Consider the following 20,573-nt stretch of genomic DNA (forward strand, 5'->3'; position numbering starts at 1 on the left):
TAGAGGACAAAGAGCGCTTAGCATGGCAGGATCCCGAGTTGGTCAGACTTTGGTTCATATCCCAGCATATGTGACCTTAGCTTGTTGCTTCACTTGTCTAAGCTGCAGAGCCTTCTATGAGAAATAGGGGTTCTATACTTACCTCCTAGGACTGCTGTGAGGGAGTAAAAATAATCCCATAGCCTTTGTATATAAGTCAAATACAGGAAGTCCTAACTTGGACTAACTTAACCACCCGTTCTTGGAAACTGATTTTAAGTGAAACAATGTACAGCAGGTCCTCAATAACATTGACAGAGGAAAAAAAAAGTTTTTTTAATGTGTCATTTTACTTAAAGTCACAGTTTCTCAGAACTTAATGACATTGAGGATTTATTGTATGCTATCATAATTATTTCTTTATGTGTATATATATATAATGATCTCTTTCAATACACAGGGAGCTACTTTAATAGATGGCTACTTTATATTCTAAGTACTTAACACCTAGTACTTAACAAAATCCTTAATAATGTTGGTTAAGTATAATCAGATAATATATTATCCGGGATACATATGGCACTGGGATTTCAAGAAATATGTTGTCAGAGTCAGCAAGAAACCATGAAGACTCAGCAAAATTGCCTTTCCTCAGGTTCCTTCCTCCCATCACTGTAGGCTCTGAAATCCCAACACCGGGTAGCTTTATATGGCTTGAAGAGAGATTACTGCTCTTCTCCTTCTGTCTAGACAATAATTCTGAAGCCCACTCTCATCACCTGTTTCAGTGGCAGACTTTTCTCCTGGCCTCACCCAGCTCTAAGCTTTCTTAATGCACGCGCATCAAACAGCTTTACTCTGTTTTAAACTGAACTGATCAGTTGTTTTTGCCTCTTACTGACCCAGCCTAACAGATAATCTTGTGTCTTGTAGATCAAACAAATGGATGATTTAATAGGGTAAAATTCAGTCAACTGTTTAAAAACTGTAAATAACTGATGCATTTATGTCTCCAATCTCTTTATTGCCTCAAATTTGATGTTGATGTAACTGTGTTTACTTTGCTTTACAAGTTAAAGCCAGCATGGTCTATAAAAAGTTAAGAGCTCTTAGAAAGACAAGACTAGATCACAAAAGTTATTTTACTACAATGCAAGGTGAAAGTAGTGCTCACCAAGTGTTTCATGAGAGGCGATGATTATTAAATATATGAGCACACTTTCAGGTAAGAAAAAATAATAAAATAACCTAAAAAGTTAATAATGTCTCTTTGAATATATTATTTTGGATATCTATCTGTATTTGAAGATACTTTTATTACCTAAGATTCTATTAAAGATAATTCAGTGTAAATGTATTGCTTATTTTTTGTTAAATTGGTGTCCTCTAAACCAAAGTTATACAAATTAGTCATGGGTTCAGAAGAAAAAGATGGAAAGAGGAAATATACTATGACGAGAGACGCAGGAATCAATTTTTTGATATGTCACATAACTTGAAATAATTTGGCAATTGGACAATAGAGTTGTCTCTTTTATTAGCACATTCAAACAGCAGCAGAAAACAACCTTCCATTTGATTCTTACTGAGATTTATTATTTTTAATAATGCCACTTTTCAGAAGTATAGTCATGTGCTCACTTAGACAGGCTGACGAAGTGAAAACTTGTATGTGATGCAAAGTACCCTTTGGGCCATCGATTAAGACATAATATAATGCAGTGACAAGTCAAGTCAAATGCCCGCAGCAGACAACAAACCCCAGCCTCCCCTTCCCATGGCCTGGCTCCCATTTTGCACCATAGAACCCACAATGGAAATCTGGCAAGACATAGAACACAGATGGCTACTGACTGACAGGAAAAGTAAGTTTTATTAAACATGTTTACATACGTGAGTTGGAATTTCATTTAAAAGCACAGGGGAGTGTTAAGACAAGTGGTCAAAATAGAAAGATACTACCCAATTATAATCAGTTGATTGTTGGCCACTAAGACAGAACGGAATCTAGTAGAAGTGCACCAATGCTTCAGTTCCTCCTGCTCAGCATGGTGAGCAGTGGTCAATCTGTGCCCTGTGGAATGATGGGCAGATAATTCTGGCATGTGTAAATAATAATAAATAATTCACTTGGTGCAGGCAATATGTCTATGAATTAAAACCTAGTGTGTACACAGTGTCTACATGTGTTACAGCCCCACAGTAGGAATCTACACCAAAATGTTTATTAGAAGGAATTTGGTCCGTACTACATCACGTTTTCCGGAGGGTAAAAAATAAAGTCCATCTATAGACATTTCACCACAGACCCAGAGACTGAGTCTGGCTAAAACCTGCAAAATGTCTATAACAAAAATGGATGGCTTAGATTTCTTGGTTATTTCAGTATAGTAATTAACAAGCAAACTGTACAAGTACATGCAACATACAAGCTGGCCTATGTGGAACTAACATACGTTATTAAATAACCTTTTGTTTCTTTTCTTTTTAAAATTTTTTTTTACAAAATGTGCATGCAGCTTTGAACAGTTCCAAGTCATGCTGCTCTATTTGTGTAATCACAAAAGTGGAGTGACTCATAAAAGGAGGGAGAACATATCAATGCACCTGCAGAGACTGCAGTTTGTAGCACATGTACAGAATGTCACAAGGGAAATTCAAGGCCAAGAAAAACTAAATGAAAATGCAAATTGAAAGTTGATTTTGTTTATTTTCCCCCCAAAAAGTAAGACACTTTGCATTAAAAAATCAAGCTTTGTGCTTGCATCAGTCTAAAGAAATGTAAACTAAAATTCAATAAAAACAATAGTTTAGTGCAGAATATTTCAACTGGAATTTCCAGTGGAATATTGAACAGCTCATACCATGCTCTTTCCAGGGCAGATGGGTGTGTCTACACTGAGGCATGGCTGAGAAGCCTGGGCATAGCTCAAAGTGTCTTAGGCTCAAATCCATTCCTAGTCACCATTTTTGGGAAGTCAAAGTATGGTTTATACACATGAGCATTTTTTTTATATCAGGAAGAAAAAGGCATTACAAGGAGTGTTTTCAAAGAACAATTATGCAGTTAGTTTTAGTCCCCAGCATTAGTTGCAGATTGACTTCTTTAAAAGTCTTCCATGCAAAACAATGGAAACCATAAATTAATTTTCTAGAATGCAAACAGATAGGCTCTTCATTAAAAAAGTACTTCTGTGATTATTTATTTTGGAAGATAACTTTTTGTCTCTTGGGTTTCCACACATAAGACTTTAAATAATTATAAAATGAAAGCTAGTGAAACCCTTCCTTGGCTTCACCTTATGTAGCTGTTTAACACTTTGGGGAGCTGCTACAGAGACCACTTCAGCCCTTTTTTTTGGTGCTTTTGGAAAAAAGAAGGGAAGAATCTCTGTTAGCATCATGAGGCCTGTCATGACACAGCCAAAAAAAACTAGTGGAAATAACAGATGTGGTGAAAACAAAACAAAAACTCAAGAAACAAAAACTAACAAACAACACACAAATAAACAAAACACACAAAAGAACAAAACAATTCAAACATCAGGGAAATAACACTGCTTGTGGTCTGTGCAGAAACGTGTAGAATACAACTTTTCACAGAGTGAGAGTTTCCAGTTTGTTCAATTTGGTGTGTGTGTGTGTGTGTGTGTGTGTGCATGTGTGTATGTGTATGCGTGGATTTAAAGTTTCCTCTTTTTCTATTTGTTAGAAGCATCAGTGACTCTCACCAGCATGTTGATTCTTCCTGTAAATTTGATAGATTGCCTTGTTCTGTCATATGAAGCCATGTTTTAAATAACAATTGGGACATATTGAAAAACTACTACAGGCAAAACACAAGTTGATTGTCTGTCTCCAACAATGCTTTTGATCATGAAATATCTGGTTCAGATTATTATCCTGAAAAGTAGAGTTTTATTGGAATGACTCTGGTATGAGTTCACTATGATCGAATACAGGGAGGCCCAGTTGAACTTTCCAGAGATGACTGGGAAGCCCGGCGGGTGAGGGGAGTGAGTGTGGGATCCACCAGTGAGGACGGTGGGAACAATTTGTACCATCCGATCACCATGCTGGACAGGTCGAGTTCTTCCAACAAGATCTGAGCCACACCCATAAAGCATTTGTGGTCCATTCTGCCATAGTCTCCCCAGACAATCACCTGCAGAGATAGAGATATGCAACATTATCTGGACTTCTCTCTGCTTCACATTTGAAGGGCTCAAAGCAACTATGCTGTAAAAGTGGGCCAGTCAGTGAAGCAGAGGAAAAGAGCAATGAACACAACTATCACCAAGGAGAAGGCACAGATAAGAAGATACACAAACCTTAAGGTGCTCATAGACACTTCATAATAATTTTTAGTCTGATGGAATGAAGGATTGTGTGTTCCTAGTCAATGAGGAGTATTATCTACATAAGCCATGTTAAAGAAATAAATACAGAAGATTATTTTTATATGAATGCAACACCTTTCTTGTGTGACTACTATCTAATTAGCGATGTGCAGGACCATAAAAATATAAAAATTAAAATTTGTGCAATTTAGGAGGGCAAGATGAGCAATCCAACTCAGTGTACCATGGAATGTATGTACCAGAAAGTATGTACAAATAATGAGAGTATTCATTTGATTTCTTTTGTATTATGGTCTTTTTAGTGAAGGGGTAGGTCAAAAAATAATTGTGAGCTGGTACCTTTTGAGGACCTGCCTGCCAATTTTGATTTAGATGATTAATATTTCAATTAGATCATTAAAAATTACCACAATCTAGGTCAACTTCTATTGGCTACTGGTGTCAGACAAGCCTTCCATTTCACATACTCCCAGGTTCTATTTTCTAATACTTCATTCATCTGTAAAGGTTCTCAACTGAACTCATTCACCTGTTTTACACAAGCAGAGTTGGTGGTGAATCACGCCTTTAAAATTTACTGAGTAACTTTGTGAAATTACTTTACCTCTTGAATCTCAGACAAAATCTTTAAAATGGGGATAATGATACTTATTGCACATGTTAGTTACAAAATTTAAATAATGTATATAAGCACCTAGAAATGCATATGGCATTCCACTAGGACTCAATATTTGCTGGTGTCTGCACACTTCTCTTTTCCTCTCCCTCTTCCTCTTTGTACCCCATGTTTGGTATATAGCAATGCTCAACCAACTATTATTAGCATTGTTTTGTTTGATATATCTATACCTATCTATCATCTATCTATCTAGTGAGGATATATCTCTATCTATCTATCATCTATCTATCTAGTGAGGAGTGAGGAGGGCAGGAACAGGGCAAAGCTAGAAGGAGAGGATATAGAGAGAAAAGACAAGAAGAGAGAGAGGTAAAATAAAATTTTTCTCTATTAGATCCACCAAATATTTTTAATATTATACACTATTTATATTATAAACTAACCATTTGAATTTTGTCTACTCATGAATATTATCCTACATTTATCTTTACCAAATTTTATTCTCTTTGTGTTTGACCATCTCTTTGATATATGGATAAAACAGACATTTCAATGTCAAAGCCAAACAAACTATTACTGACCTGAAGAACTTTACCCTGTGGACTTTCATCAAAAACCAGAGACTGCTGATACAAAGGATCAAGGGTTTTTCGTGCAATTCTTGTCTTCTTCTTGGCTATACAGGCCCCATTTTCCAAAAGATATACTTTGACATATGGAGCTAAACAAAGGTATATTAACATATAAGAAATTATTCCTTAAATTCAACTATTTTTTAAATTAGAGAATTCCCTATTAGAGAATTAGAGATGCTTACTGAAAGTTTCCCATTGACTGTTTAAATTACTTAAAATTTCCATTGCTCCATAAATTCTGTTCCTTAAATCTATATGTTACTATTACTGCCATTTTCCTCATTTTGATTCAATGTATACAAAGTTATTTGAAGACTTTGACTTACTTGGGTTACAATGCAGGTTTATATCTTAAAGCTCATTGGTCCCTTTTTATGATTAGAACTATATTCTTTCTTTCTTTTCCCTTTCTAAGTGTGCAAAAAGGAAATAATTGACACAAGCTAAGAAACGACCATAACTAAACTTTAAAAAATATTATAACATACTTCCTAACACCTTCTGAAAGAATAACTGTGCAAGGAAAACCCAAATCCACTTTAATAACATCAAAGAACACAGAAACACTGCTTTTTAATCAATCAGATGATGCAAAACAGAGCATATGAAATTAAAATGCAGCAAATATTTTTATTTGTTTGCCTATTAAGTAGTCCCTTCACCAAATTCAGGAATACTTCTCCTTACCAGGTGTAGATTTGGAACCAGGCTTTTGTGTGAGGCTTCGTGCTCTAATGACTTCTACTTCTAATTGGCCCTTTTTGTCCTCCATTCCAATTTGTATATCACCTGCAAATGGAAGGGAGCAAGATGTGTTTCAGCTTCTTTGCAGTTATGTGCAGATTTTTATCTTCAAGATTTTGATAAGAAACTAATATTTAGACCCCTCACTCCACAGTCCACTTTTCTTTCTCAGTTTCCAAATCAAATTTGGAGACCATTCTCTTATTTTTTTCTGGTATTAATACCTCTTATGAGATCTGCAAATTAGTTAATAAATGACTATAACAACACTGAAATATTTCTATACTTCTCATACTTAATAAGATTTCTTACTCTTATTTCATCCAGTATATAATAAAAAATTGTAACCATATGTATTTTCATTATCCAGAGAAAGCCACCATTAATATTTGGTGAATATCCTAGCATTCTTATACTTCTATCAATCTCTCTGCCTGTCTGTCTATCTATCTGTCTATCTATCATCTATCTATCTATCTATCTATCATCTATCTATCTATCTATCTATCATCTATCTATCTATCATCTATCTATCTATCTATCATCTATCATCTATCAGCAATCATGATCATACACCATCATTTTATTGACTGTATGGACTACTGCATGGACATGTCATTACCTATTAAATCAGACTCCTATTGATGGAAATAAAGGTTATTTACATAAACTATTTTATAGTGCAGTGTATGTAAATAGGGTTATAATGAACAGTTTTGTAAGAATTCTTGTACACATTCTTGTATCAGTTATTTTTTGAACATAAAATTCCAAGATTTAAAATTTTCATATCTAATAGTATGGACATCCAAAAATTCCATGCATACTGCCAACTCTTCCAGAAAGGTTGTACCAGTTTGCACTATCACCAGAAATATCATTCTTCCTGCCTCCCACACTCACTAACATTGGTATTAACAGTATGTCTAATCAGTATCAAAAATATGCTTAATTTTTGCCAATCTGGTTAAAATGATATTTTAATTTGCATTTCTTTGATTAAGGAGTATTATGTAGCACATATATAGTTTGATACAAAATTAGATTAGCAACTAGAATGAGTCCCTTCCTTTTTATTTCATGAAAATATCTGTTTCATAATTTTCATGTCTCTTGAGTTCATATTTATTAGAACTCATCTGTGAAAACATCTGGGTGTATTCTCCCCATTTTTTGGTAGGTAGAATGTTAAATACTGGTAGTTATAGTTCTACTCAGGTTTTTTCAGCTTTCAATTTACTCTTAAATTCTTTGTGGTAGGTTATATTTTTTAACAATTGTCCATCTTAAATAAATTTCCAAATTTTAAGCTTTATTTATTTATTTATTTATTTATTTATTTATTTTGAGACAGAGGCTTGCTCTGTCGTCCAGGTTGGAGTGCAGAGGTGTGATCTCGGCTCACTGTAACCTCTACCTCCTGGGTTCAAGTGAGTCTCCTGCCTCAGTCTCCTGAGTAGCTAGGACCACAGGCATGTGCCACCGTGCCTGGCTATATTTTGTATTTTTAGTGGAGACAGGGTTTTGCCACGTTGGTCAAGCTGGTGTCAAACTCCTGACCTCAGGTGATCTGCCTGCCTCGGCCTCCCTAAGTGCTGGGATTACAGGTGTGAGCCACCGTGTCCAGCCTAAGCATTTGTATAAGTGGTATCATTCAGCAATTTTCTTTCTTCACTTAATAACATTTTCTTAGATATCCATCTAAGTTGATGTGTTGAGATCTAGAACATTCCCTTTAATTTCTCTATAATATTCTATTGCATGAATGTCATATTTATTTATCTACTCTCCAATTAGGGGTCTTGGTTTTCCTATTTGGTGCTGCTACAAAAAAATGCTGCGAAGAGTTTCTTGAGGATATGTAATTAGAAGTTGTATTGCTGAGTCACAGCACATCTACATTTTTATTTTTACTAGATGCTGCCATATTATTCCAATTGGTGACTGCACCAAATTACACTTCTAACAGTAGTGCATGAGAATGCATATTTCTGAATGTCTTTGCTACTTATATTGAAAGATTTAAACAATTTGGACAATCTGATGTGCAAATACACAAATACACACACACATACACACGTGTGTTTATTTATTTATTTATTTATTTATTTATTTATTTATTTATTTTTTATTGTATTTTAGGGTTTTAGGGTACATGTGCACAATGTGCAGGTTTGTTACATATGTATCCATGTGCCATGTTGATTTCCTGCACGCATTAACTCGTCATTTAGCATTAGGTGTGTCTCCTAATGCTGTCCCTCCCCCCTCCCCCCACCCCACAACAGTCCCCGGAGTGTGATGTTCCCCTTCCTGTGTCCATGAGTTCTCATTGTTCAATTCCCACCTATGAGTGAGAACATGCGGTGTTTGGTTTTTTGTCCTTGCGATAGTTTACTGAGAATGATGTTTTCCAGTTTCATCCATGTCCCTACAAAGGAGACGAACTCATCATTTTTTATGGCTGCATAGTATTCCATGGTGTATATGTGCCACATTTTCTTAATCCAGTCTATCGTTGTTGGACATTTGGGTTGGTTCCAACTCTTTGCTATTGTGAATAGTGCTGCAATAAACATACGTGTGCATGTGTCTTTATAGCAGCATGATTTATAGTCCTTTGGGTATATACCCAGTAATGGGATGGCTGGGTCAAATGGTATTTCTAGTTCTAGATCCCTGAGGAATCGCCACACTGACTTCCACAATGGTTGAACTAGTTTACAGTCCCACCAACAGTGTAAAAGTGTTCCTATTTCTCCACATCCTCTCCAGCACCTGTTGTTTCCTGACTTTTTAATGATGGCCATTCTAACTGGTGTGAGATGGTATCTCACTGTGGTTTTGATTTGCATTTCTCTGATGGCCAGTGATGATGAGCATTTCTTCATGTGTTTTTTGGCTGCATAAATGTCTTCTTTTGAGAAGTGTCTGTTCATGTCCTCTGCCCACTTTTTGATGGGGTTGTTTGTTTTTTTCTTGTAAATTTGTTTGAGTTCATTGTAGATTCTGGATATTAGCCCTTTGTCAGATGAGTAGGTTGCAAAAATTTTCTCCCATTCTGTAGGTTGCCTGTTCACTCTGATGATAGTTTCTTTTGCTGTGCAGAAGCTCTTTAGTTTAATGAGATCCCATTTGTCGATTTTGGCTTTTGTTGCCATTGCTTTTGGTGTTTTAGACATGAAGTCCTTGCCCACGCCTATGTCCTGAATGGTATTGCCTAGGTTTTCTTGTAGGATTTTAATGGTTTTAGGTCTAACATATAAGTCTTTAATCCATCTTGAATTAATTTTTGTATAAGGTGTAAGGAAGGGATCCAGTTGCAGCTTTCTACATATGGCTAGCCAGTTTTCCCAGCACCATTTATTAAATAGGGAATCCTTTCCCCATTTCTTGTTTTTGTCAGGTTTGTCAAAGATCAGATAGTTGTAGCTATGCGGCATCATTTCTGAGGGCTCTGTTCTGTTCCATTGATCTATGTCTCTGTTGTGGTACCAGTACCATGCTGTTTTGGTTACTGTAGCCTTGTAGTATAGTTTAAAGTCAGGTAGCGTGATGCCTCCAGCTTTGTTCTTTTGGCTTAGGATTGACTTGGCGATGCGGGCTCTTTTTTGGTTCCATATGAACTTTAAAGTAGTTTTTTCCAATTCTGTGAAGAAAGTCATTGGTAGCTTGATGGGGATGGCATTGAATCTATAAATGACCTTGGGCAGTATGGCCATTTTCACGATATTGATTCTTCCAACCCATGAGCATGGAATGTTCTTCCATTTGTTTGTATCCTCTTTTATTTCATTGAGCAGTGGTTTGTAGTTCTCCTTGAAGAGGTCCTTCACATCCCTTGTAAGTTGGATTCCTAGGTATTTTATTCTCTTTGAAGCAATTGTGAATGGGAGTTCACTCATGATTTGGCTCTCTGTTTGTCTGTTGTTGGTGTACAAGAATGCTTGTGATTTTTGTACATTAATTTTGTATCCTGAGACTTTGCTGAAGTTGCTAATCAGCTTAAGGAGATTTTGGGCTGAGACAATGGGGTTTTCTAGATATACAATCATGTCATCTGCAAACAGGGACAATTTGACTTCCTCTTTTCCTAATTGAATACCCTTTATTTCCTTCTCCTGCCTGATTGCTCTGGCCAGAACTTCCAGCACTATGTTGAAAAGGAGCGGTGAGAGAGGGCATCCCTGTCTTGTGCCAGTTTTCAGAGGGAATGCTTCCAGTTTTTGCCCATTCAGTATGATATTGGCTGTGGGTTTGTCATAGATAGCTCTTATTATTTTGAGATACGTCCCATCAATACCTAATTTATTGAGAGTTTTCAGCATGAAGGGTTGTTGAATTTTGTCAAAGGCCTTTTCTGCATCTATTGAGATAATCATGTGGTTTTTGTCTTTGGTTCTGTTTATATGCTGGATTACATTTATTGATTTGCGTATGTTGAACCAGCCTTGCATCCCAGGGATGAAGCCCACTTGATCATGGTGGATAAGCTTTTTGATGTGCTGCTGGATTCGGTTTGCCAGTATTTTATTGAGGATTTTTGCATCAATGTTCATCAAGGATATTGGTCTGAAATTCTCTTTTTTGGTTATGTCTCTGCCAGGTTTTGGTATCAGGATGATGCTGGCTTCATAAAATGTGTTAGGGAGGATTCCCTCTTTTTCTATTGATTGGAATAGTTTCAGAAGGAATGGTACCAGTTCCTCCTTGTACCTCTGGTAGAATTCGGCTGTGAATCCATCAGGTCCTGGACTCTTTTTGGTTGGTAAGCTATTGATTATTGCCACAATTTCAGAAGCTGTTATTGGTCTATTCAGAGATTCAACTTCTTCCTGGTTTAGTCTTGGGAGGGTGTATTTGTCGAGGAATTTATCCATTTCTTCTAGATTTTCTAGCTTATTTGCATAGAGGTGTTTGTAGTATTCTCTGATGGTAGATTGTATTTCTGTGGGATCGGTGGTGATATCCCCTTTTTCGTTTTTTATTGCATCTATTTGATTCTTCTCTCTTTTCTTCTTTATTAGTCTTGCTAGCGGTCCATCAATTTTGTTGATCTTTTCAAAAAACCAGCTCCTGGATTCATTAATTTTTTGAAGGGTTTTTTGTGTCTCTATTTCCTTCAGTTCTGCTCTGATTTTAGTTATTTCTAGCCTTCTGCTAGCTTTTGAATGTGTTTGCTCTTGCTTTTCTAGTTCTTTTAATTGTGATGTTAGGGTGTCAATTTTGGATCTTTCCTGCTTTCTCTTGTGGGCATTTAGTGCTATAAATTTCCCTCTACACACTGCTTTGAATGTGTCCCAGAGATTCTGGTATGTTGTGTCTTTGTTCTCATTGGTTTCAAAGAACATCTTTATTTCTGCCTTCATTTCATTATGTACCCAATAGTCATTCAGGAGCAGGTTGTTCAGTTTCCATGTAGTTGAGAGGTTTTGAGTGAGTTTCTTAATCCCGAGTTCTAGTTTGATTGCACTGTGGTCTGAGAGACAGTTTGTTATAATTTCTGTTCTTTTACATTTGCTGAGGAGAGCTTTACTTCCAACTATGTGGTCAATTTTGGAATAGGTGTGGTGTGGTGCTGAAAAAAATGTATATTCTGTTGACTTGGGGTGGAGAGTTCTGTAGATGTCTATTAGGTCCACTTTATGTAGAGCTGAGTTCAGTTCCTGGATATCCTTGTTAACTTTCTGTCTCGTTGATCTGTCTAATGCTGACAGTGGGGTGTTAAAATCTCCCATTATTATTGTGTGGGAGTTTAAGTCCCTTTGTAGGTCACTGAGGACTTGCTTTATGAATCTGGGTGCTCCTGTGTTGGGTGCATATATATTTAGGATAGTTAGCTCTTCTTGTTGAATTGATCCCTTTACCATTATGTAATGGCCTTCTTTGTCTTTTTTGACACACGTGTGTTTTGTAGAAACGTTAACAGGTAAGTAAACTCCACTCTATTTTCAGTTTGATAATTTTTTATCATAAATTAAAACTGAATTTTATGAAACTTTTTTTGCATACTTAAGATGGTCATTTTTTCTTTTTTATTACAGTAATGTGATCAATTATATTAGTTTTCAAATATTAAACCAACCATGTGTTCATGAAAAAAAATCCCATTTGGTTGTGATAATATTATTTTTAGTATTGCTGAATTTGCTTTTCTTGGGGTTCATGAGGGTCTCTGGAAAGTATGACTATATTTATTTTCAGTTCTCAAAATTTTTCAATTATATATAATTTTTATTGTTACATTTTATTGTCTTTATTTTCCATTTTACTTTTTATTTATTGATACATAATATGTACATAATATATGTACATATTTTTGAAGTACGTGTGATAATTTAATACATTCATATACTTTGTTATGATCAAATCAGTGTAATTGGGATATCATTACCTTAAATATATGTTTTTTCTTTTATGCTAGAAACACGTGAATAATTCTCACTCAACCATTATATTTTCAATGGCTTCTGGCCTATACTCCTTCTTTCTCTATTCTGGGACTAATTAGACATATATTAGACCTCACTTTTCTGCTCGGTCTTATCACTTCTTATTCATATTTTCCATTATTTTGTGTGTCTAATTAATTCTGGATACTTTCTTATGGCTCTGTCCTCCAATTAACCATTAACCGATTCTCTCCTCAACTCTATCTAAACTGCTGGTAACTCATCCATTGAATTCTTTAGTTATATTTGTCAATTCTATAATTTCTATTGGGCTCTTAAAGATTTGAGTTTTCTGATTAAATTCTCCATCGTGTTTTTTATTTTAGGTAATCTTCTTTTTCTTCTTCATGACTTGAGATGATGTCCTGAAATTGCATTAAGAAGCTTTTCCTTGTTTGTTTCGTACAGATTGTTGAGTTCCCCACTCAGTGTGCCCTTTCAATCTCTCAGGTTTTATGTTTTTCTTAAACAGTTCAGGCATCATTATTTTTCTCCAAAAACTGTCTCTCTGTTCTCTTTTTAGGCTCCTATTAGAGTAAGTTTGAGCTTTTTGGTTTATTCTTCCTACATCCTGAATTCTCCTCTCTTACAAAAGATTTTTTTTCAATTTAAATAAGCCATGTTATTGGTGGTATTCTATAGTTCTCGTATTTAATTATATCTTAAGCTTCGTTCAGTATACTATTTAGCTCATCCGCTGAGTTTTAAATTTTAAGTCATTATATTTTCCATTCTCTAACTTTCTTTCTTAAAAATATATGCTTCTTTTTTGTTTAATAATCTCTTGGTGTTTTTTTCTGTGGATTATATGATAGTTTATCTCTGAAAATTTCTAAGTTATTTTTACTTAGTTGAATCATTTCCATTTTCTCAGGCATGGATTCTCTTTATTTGTCTGGTCAGTTGATCAACTTTGTTGTTCTAGACACTTATTAGTTTTATAATTCTGTTTTAGATCTCAGTTCCTAGAAGTCTTTTGTTCTCTTTTTGTCCTTTTAATTTTTCTTAAAGATTTTTTTTAAATCACACACATATCCCCAACTGTTCTATAAAACCTGTTATGTTTATACATAACTAACTTCTACCTGTCTCTCAACTTCTTGTCTTCCAGAAATTATTGCTTCCAAAATTTTCAATATTTTTATCTGATTTACTTTCTGGAATTTGCCTCCTTATTTCTAAGCACTATACTTATATTTTCCTTTTTGCAGTTTCAGATATTATTATTGACTTTCAATTTTGATCTTTCACTGCCTTCCTACCCCTACTACATACTTGACAATTTCTGTCATACCATTCTCCCAATATTAATATTTATATTATTTTGACTATGTAGCCTTATGCATAACTGTGTGAACTAGAATATCATAACTACTTCTCATTTCTTAGACAGATCTTCCTTTTCCCTACACTTAATTAGTATCTTCTAAAAAAGCATTTGCTTACATTTTTATGTAGACCTCACTAGTTCAAATCTTAGTTTCTCCTGGTTGTTTATCTCTTCCATAAAAATCAAACCCATTAGGTATTCTATAGATTTTATCTCATGAAGTCTGACATGAGGCAATTTGAACGCTGCTTTGAAACCTAGCTGCAGCTATCTTTAGTTCTTCCTTTGCTATCATTCTGGGTATCCCAATCATCTTTATCTTGTGAGGAAGCATTTATTTATTGGTTCCATCTTTTTTTTTTTTTTTTTTTAGTTCATAATTTTGAAAATTCGTTTAGTTCATTTGGTCAAAGTAAATCTTCTAGTAGCTTTCTGAGAAATGATAGAAATGAGGAAAATGATTTGAGGCCTTGCTTGGGGCCGAGTATGTACCTACTCTAGCCTCAAAATTATTTGATTGTTTGGCTGGCTTTTGTATTCTAGGTTGGAAATCTGTTATTATTCAGAATTCTGAAGGTAATGCTAATAGTCTTCTGGCTTCCAGTATATTGAAGAATCCAATGAAAATATGAAGAGCCTAGTGAGAATCTGATTTTTTTTTTTCTTGGAGACGGAGTCTTGCTCCGTCACCCAGGCTGGAGTGCAGTGCTGTGATCTCGGCTCACTGCAAGCTCCACCTCCCGGGTTCATGCCATTCTCCTGCCTCAGCTTCCCGAGTAGCTGAGACTACAGGCACCCACCACCATGCCCAGCTAATTTTTTTTGTATTTTAAGTAAAGACGGGGGTTTCACCGTGTTAGCCAGGATGGTCTCGATCTCCTGACCTCGTGATCCGCCTGTCTTGGCCTCCCAAAGTGCGGGGATTACAGGCGTGAACCACCGTGCCCGGCGAGAATCTGATTTTTGATAGTTTTTTTGTAAAATTATTTTCCTCTTAGGAAGCTTGCATGATTTTCTATCAAGCCTCAGTATTGTGAAATTCCACTATGTTGTGTCTTCAAGCTGATCTATTTTCATGCATTTTGCTGAAGTTCTTTCCCACTGCAAGATTACAGAAAGATTAACTTAAGTGTTCTCCAGTACTTTTTAGTGTTTTTCTCCACCTTCCCTTTTCTTTTTTATAGTTGAGTCTAAAATATTAACTTTTTTGGTAAGTTGTGTAGGGGTGAGGGAATTCCATTAATTTTTTCACACAGGTAAATAGTTATGTTACTATACTTTACTGAACAGTCTTTTTTTTTTCCATGCTGTGAAGTGCCACCCTTGTCCTACATTTACATCTATTACATCAGGGTTTCTGGTAATTCAAATATTTATGGCTAATTTTACTTCCTTTTTCATAATATCTCAAATTAGAAAAATGCACTTGAAATTAGAATAGTTGTTTGCAAACAGTAACTCCCTAGCAAAAATGTTGCTTCTCACTTGTATTGCTATTACACAATTTTAAATATTTTAAATGACTTTGTCAAACACAAAACATCAATTTTCCTGTAGAAAAAAAAATGATTCTTACCCATTGCAGGGGTGGCAAGGGTTTGGCGGCCAACAAGCTGGGCTGGTCCCAATCCATCAAGAAAATCACTGAATTGACTGTCAGCTCCCAGTCGCACTCCAGGAAATATTAAACTATCAGCAAAAGGATAAAAACCAAAGGAAAAAACCCATGAAATCTTCTAAAATTCTTTTCACTAGTTTCCATTTGACTAATTATGATCATGAAACATAAATATTACTTAGACAATCTGTTTTTTAATTGATTCTTTGCATTGCCTTTGAGCCAAGCATATGAGGCTTAACATTGAGGAAAGGTGTAAACTCTCAGTTTAACACCTAACCCTCTATTCAAGAGGGCTCAGTTATAGTTTTTAATATACCAAGTTCCAAATCCTTATATAAATGTGTTGCTGACAAAAAAACGTAAGATGAAAATTTTTATATCATAAACTTCACACAGATACTTGCTCATGAGCATTAGGTAACATTCATGCTAATTTTTAAAGTGGCCAATAATTTCTTGAATAAATGTTATAACATAGTTCAAGTTCTTATTTATAAACATTTAATTTATTCAAAGATGAATTATTTGAGACTTTTATTTGGTTCCAATGGAAATTAGTTGGTTAAAAAAATCTGTATTTCTTCCTATAATACGACTTCCTGATAGCCCCAGGATGTAAGCTACACAAAGGCAGCGTCTGTTCTCTTCTTGTTGACTGATGTAGTTATCACTGGGTAATGAGAACTATGCTCATTATGTGATAGGCATTCAGTAAGCATTTTTTGAATAAGCATATTTCTATAGAGACTTACTCTTCCCATTGTGCTTTCACATCTATTATTTCTCTTAACCAAGGGAATTAAATGGGACACAGATTATAATCCCATCCAGAGACCATGAAAATAAATCCAAGAGATTAAGTGGTTTATGATGGAGGCAAATTTTATTTGTTACTTTTTTATATCAGAAAAATGATGTGTTCAAGTCTCATTTGTGTATTACTTTATGCTACTTCATCAAATATTGGTATTTTGTCAGTAAGTTTATCTCCATAACTTTCATACCTGCTGATTTTTGTTCTTAGATATTCCTTACTGGAAGCATGCATAACAAGCCAATCATTTGACCAACTAAACAGAGACCAATTAGTTTCAGGAATGAGAAAGAATATCACAAACAGTAACTTGGCATAATTCTGTTAAATTTTCTAAACAATATAGAAAAATTCCAGTAAAGACAAGAAATTAGAAATATCAAATTGGTATATGAGTAATGTGAATGGTAATGAACAAATAATTATGGAAAATTTATATGTGGTGAATCTCCATGTAATCCAAAACAACACATTAATTACTTATTTGTAAGATCCACTATCTCAATAAAAATTCAATTTTACCAGAAATATTCTCAAGCATAGGAAGAAGCAGGTTTTGTGCAGGATCCATGTGAAATGGTAAAAAAAAAAAAAAAAAATCGAACGGAGTAAATTTTTAAAAATCGTATCCTATTTTTTCAGAATTAACTAAAACATTTTAGTCAGAAAAATAATGAAGCTGATAGACCCTGGATTACTGCCTAAGGTAAAAATGAGTCAGCAATGTTTTAAAAACAAGAAAATGTAACTTACTTACATATATGACAGTGTTAGACTTAGAAAAGCTTAGGGTCCAAAATAGCTTGGAGAAAATCAAGAAAATGGGAAATCAGTTCCTTACTTATAAATTTTAATTTGGACTTTGGTGACAGGGACAGACTATGAGTTTCCCATATGAAAGAGTCCATTACCTGTGGCATTTCTACACTAAACATCCAGTAAGGAACTAGTCTGGGCTTTCCTAGATGGAGGAAATCAATTTGTTCATGTGGACTCAGAATTTCTTCACCCTTTGAAAGGTATGAATGACCAGGTGTAGAGGTGTGTCCATGTGTACTTACTTATAAGCCATTAGGGTAGTTTAAAATGGATGGTTGAACTTCTGGTTAAATAGAGAAGCTGCACAGTAACACTCAGTGGCTTTGTTATCTTACTGATTAGTACACAATTCCTGGTTCCACAGCCATGCAGACGTGCTGACAGCACTTACTTGCCCTCAGAGCTGTAACTGTTGATGCTGCCATCAGTAGACTCTCGGCTCGGCTGCCTTACCATCTTTCTCATTTCAGCTGCCATGCCTGTTTCTGTGCTTCTCTGGATGGTACTTTTTAACTTTTTGTGGCCCGACTCTGACAGGAGAGAGTAAAAGAAACCCTAAGTTTTATTTAGACAGTTTTCCCCTGAATATCAATTGATCCTGCAAATACAATAGTTAATTTTACACATAATTACAAATTTAATCAGAAAAATAGTAACCTAAGGGAGTACTTTGCTTGATTCAGGCTCCTTGCCAAAGTGTGCTTGGCTAAGGGGAGCACCACTGGATGCTACGCCATGGCCACAGTTTCAGTGACTGCCTAAATCTCAATCAGCCAAAATGAAATCATTGTATTATTGATGGTGACAACTTCAGTGAAAATCTGAATTTGGCACCCAACTGTTATGTAGAAAGATAATGGTGAACAATCTAATAGGTTTCTCTTAACACGGAATTCCTAAATGTGTATGAATAGTTCCAAAGGACAGGTCGTGTTCTTTTAAGGAGTAGGTGCATTTGGAACCCCGTATGAAAAATACCACAGTTTTACTGTCACGTATCAGCAATCCTCATAAAGAGAAACTAGTATTTTAATTGATAATTTTTGCAACATTTAACATACACTATATAATATTTATACTTATTTGAGATGGCATATAGATCATGGAGTTAGGTATAACAGGTTTTATCTTAATTCAAACACTACACAGCTATCTCATGGCCTTTTGACTCAGCTCCATGAGTTCTGACTGGCAGTTTTGGGGTTTACACCTCCATTTGCACTGGGAATTACATACATTTGCATTTCAGTTCTTGATAAGTTCAGAGGAATTTTCTTGAGCCACTTTGAAATGCACTAACCAGCATTCTATTCATAGCATGGAAATAAATTCTAAAATATTTACTTGCTTACATGCATAAGCAGTATCAATAGGTTAGGAAAATTGTTAGACTTTATTCCATCTATACATCCTATATACATTTCTGGTTTTCGCTTTAGTTTCTGTATAGTATCATTTAATACCCAATAATAATATATGAAAAATGCTCTATATACATAATTACACACATAACTACTATATAAACACATTAACTTTTCAATCCACATAAAACCTTTACAAAGCAGGTACCTAAATACACTCTTAGATAAGCCATCTGAAACACTGCATTTTTCTCTCTCTCATTTTTGGTCACTGGATTCCTTTTGTAAATTGTCTAATCAAAGATGTAATAGGTTATGCTATATGAACTTAATGCTGATGCTTCCTACACATTTAGTATGTTCATTAAAATTTTTATTTTTTATTGTTCTTAACCTTTTTATTGCTATTTTTGCTTACAAAGACAATTATGTATATTACAAAATATTTAAATGTTATAGAAATTGCCAACATTGAATGCCCCCTATAATTTCACCACTCAAGGAAGACAATGGTTAGTAATTTGGGAACTATTTTTTCTTATACAAGCTTCTTCACTTGGCTACTGTGATCCACACTCTCCATTTTTCCTTCTTTGACGTTGGTTGTTACTTTCCAGTCTCTTCTGTTGGATTTTTCCTCTTTGAGATTTTTAGAAATAGACAATCCCTAGACCTCAGGACTCAGACCTTTTGCTTTCTTCTACACTTACTTTCTAGGTGATCTCTAACACAGCTTTAACATAGCTAACAAAGCCACCTATGCCCTTGTGCCTCCCAAATATACATCAAGGTCTTAACCTTTCTCATAAATGCTGAAGTCATTAATCCAATTGCCTAGTAGCTCCATTTACAGATCTAATAGGCACTTCAACATTAACATATCCAAGACAGAACTCTCCCCCACCTCCACCACACTACCACCTCCTACTACTAAATCCTCCTCCTGCAGTAAATGGTACTGCAATTCACTTGGGTGATCAGGCCTAAATCCTTGTAATCATCTTTGATTCCTCTAACACACCCCACACCCAATCCATCAGCGAATCCTCTTGGCTTTGCCTTCAAAATGCATCACAAATCTGGTCATTCTTCTTCCTCTCCACAGCTCCAACCCTACGTCCAGACACTATCATCACTCAAAAGAGCAGTGCCATACCCATACAGCTGGTCTCACTGCTTCTATTCCTTTCCTCCTCAGAATATTCTTGACATAACAGCCATGGTGAGTCTTTAAAAATGTAAATCTGAATATATCATTCCCCTGCTCAAGATCTTATAATAATTAATCACCAAAGTCAAATGAAAATCCAAAATTGTTATCGTGGCCCAGGAAATGCCATTATCATCTGGTCCTTGGACACCTCACATCTCATCTTCTGTCCCTCATTCCATAGGATCAATGCTCTCCAGTCACACTGTCTTCCCTGCATTTCCTCAAGCCTGCAAGCATGCTGCTTCTGGGCCTCTTTTACTTCTGTTTGTCTCTTCTGACTTTCTTGCCTTGCTCCTTGTTCAGATTTCTGCTTCAAGAGAGGCTGTCTCCTCAGAGAGGCTTTGTATAGTATCCCTTTGCTGTGCTTTATTTTTCTTCACAGCACTGCTTCATCTGCCATTAAACCTTTATCTGTTTGTGGTCTGTTTTCCAATTAGAATTTAATTTCTATGAGAGCAGGGCCATTGTGAGTATTGTTCACTGTTATTTCTCATATCTAGAACAGGGGTATAAACTGTTGATAGTGAAATCACACCACATATACTAATGTGCAATTTTCACATTCCATTTCATATAATGTAACACAAACAGGTATATATTTATTCTTTTTAAAGACTGCACTATT

General features: G+C 35.3%; 1 protein-coding gene across 50 annotated transcripts in view; it reads right to left on the bottom strand.

The window, feature by feature from the left end:
• Nucleotides 1-1,353: 1,353 nt before the first annotated feature.
• RIMS1 (regulating synaptic membrane exocytosis 1) overlaps nt 1,354-20,573 on the bottom strand; it is a 515,539-nt gene continuing 496,319 nt past the window's right edge. For 11 of the 50 annotated variants that reach the window (XM_032153617.3, XM_032153563.2, XM_058435253.1 and 8 more), the window contains 5 exons: nt 17,766-17,904; nt 15,697-15,809; nt 6,282-6,383; nt 5,541-5,680; nt 1,361-4,144 (listed from right to left, as the gene is read on the bottom strand). In XM_032153617.3, coding sequence (XP_032009508.1) covers nt 3,926-4,144; nt 5,541-5,680; nt 6,282-6,383; nt 15,697-15,809; nt 17,766-17,904 — 713 coding nt within the window. In that variant the 3' untranslated portion in view covers nt 1,361-3,925. Of the gene's footprint in view, nt 4,145-5,540; nt 5,681-6,281; nt 6,384-15,696; nt 15,810-17,765; nt 17,905-20,573 lie in introns of all 50 variants that reach the window. The other 39 variants (XM_058435226.1, XM_058435213.1, XM_058435223.1 and 36 more) reach the window with 8 other exon arrangements.

Source organism: Hylobates moloch, unplaced genomic scaffold (genome assembly GCF_009828535.3).
Source record: "Hylobates moloch isolate HMO894 unplaced genomic scaffold, HMol_V3 SCAFFOLD_2, whole genome shotgun sequence".
NCBI classification, from domain to species: Eukaryota; Metazoa; Chordata; class Mammalia; order Primates; family Hylobatidae; genus Hylobates; species Hylobates moloch.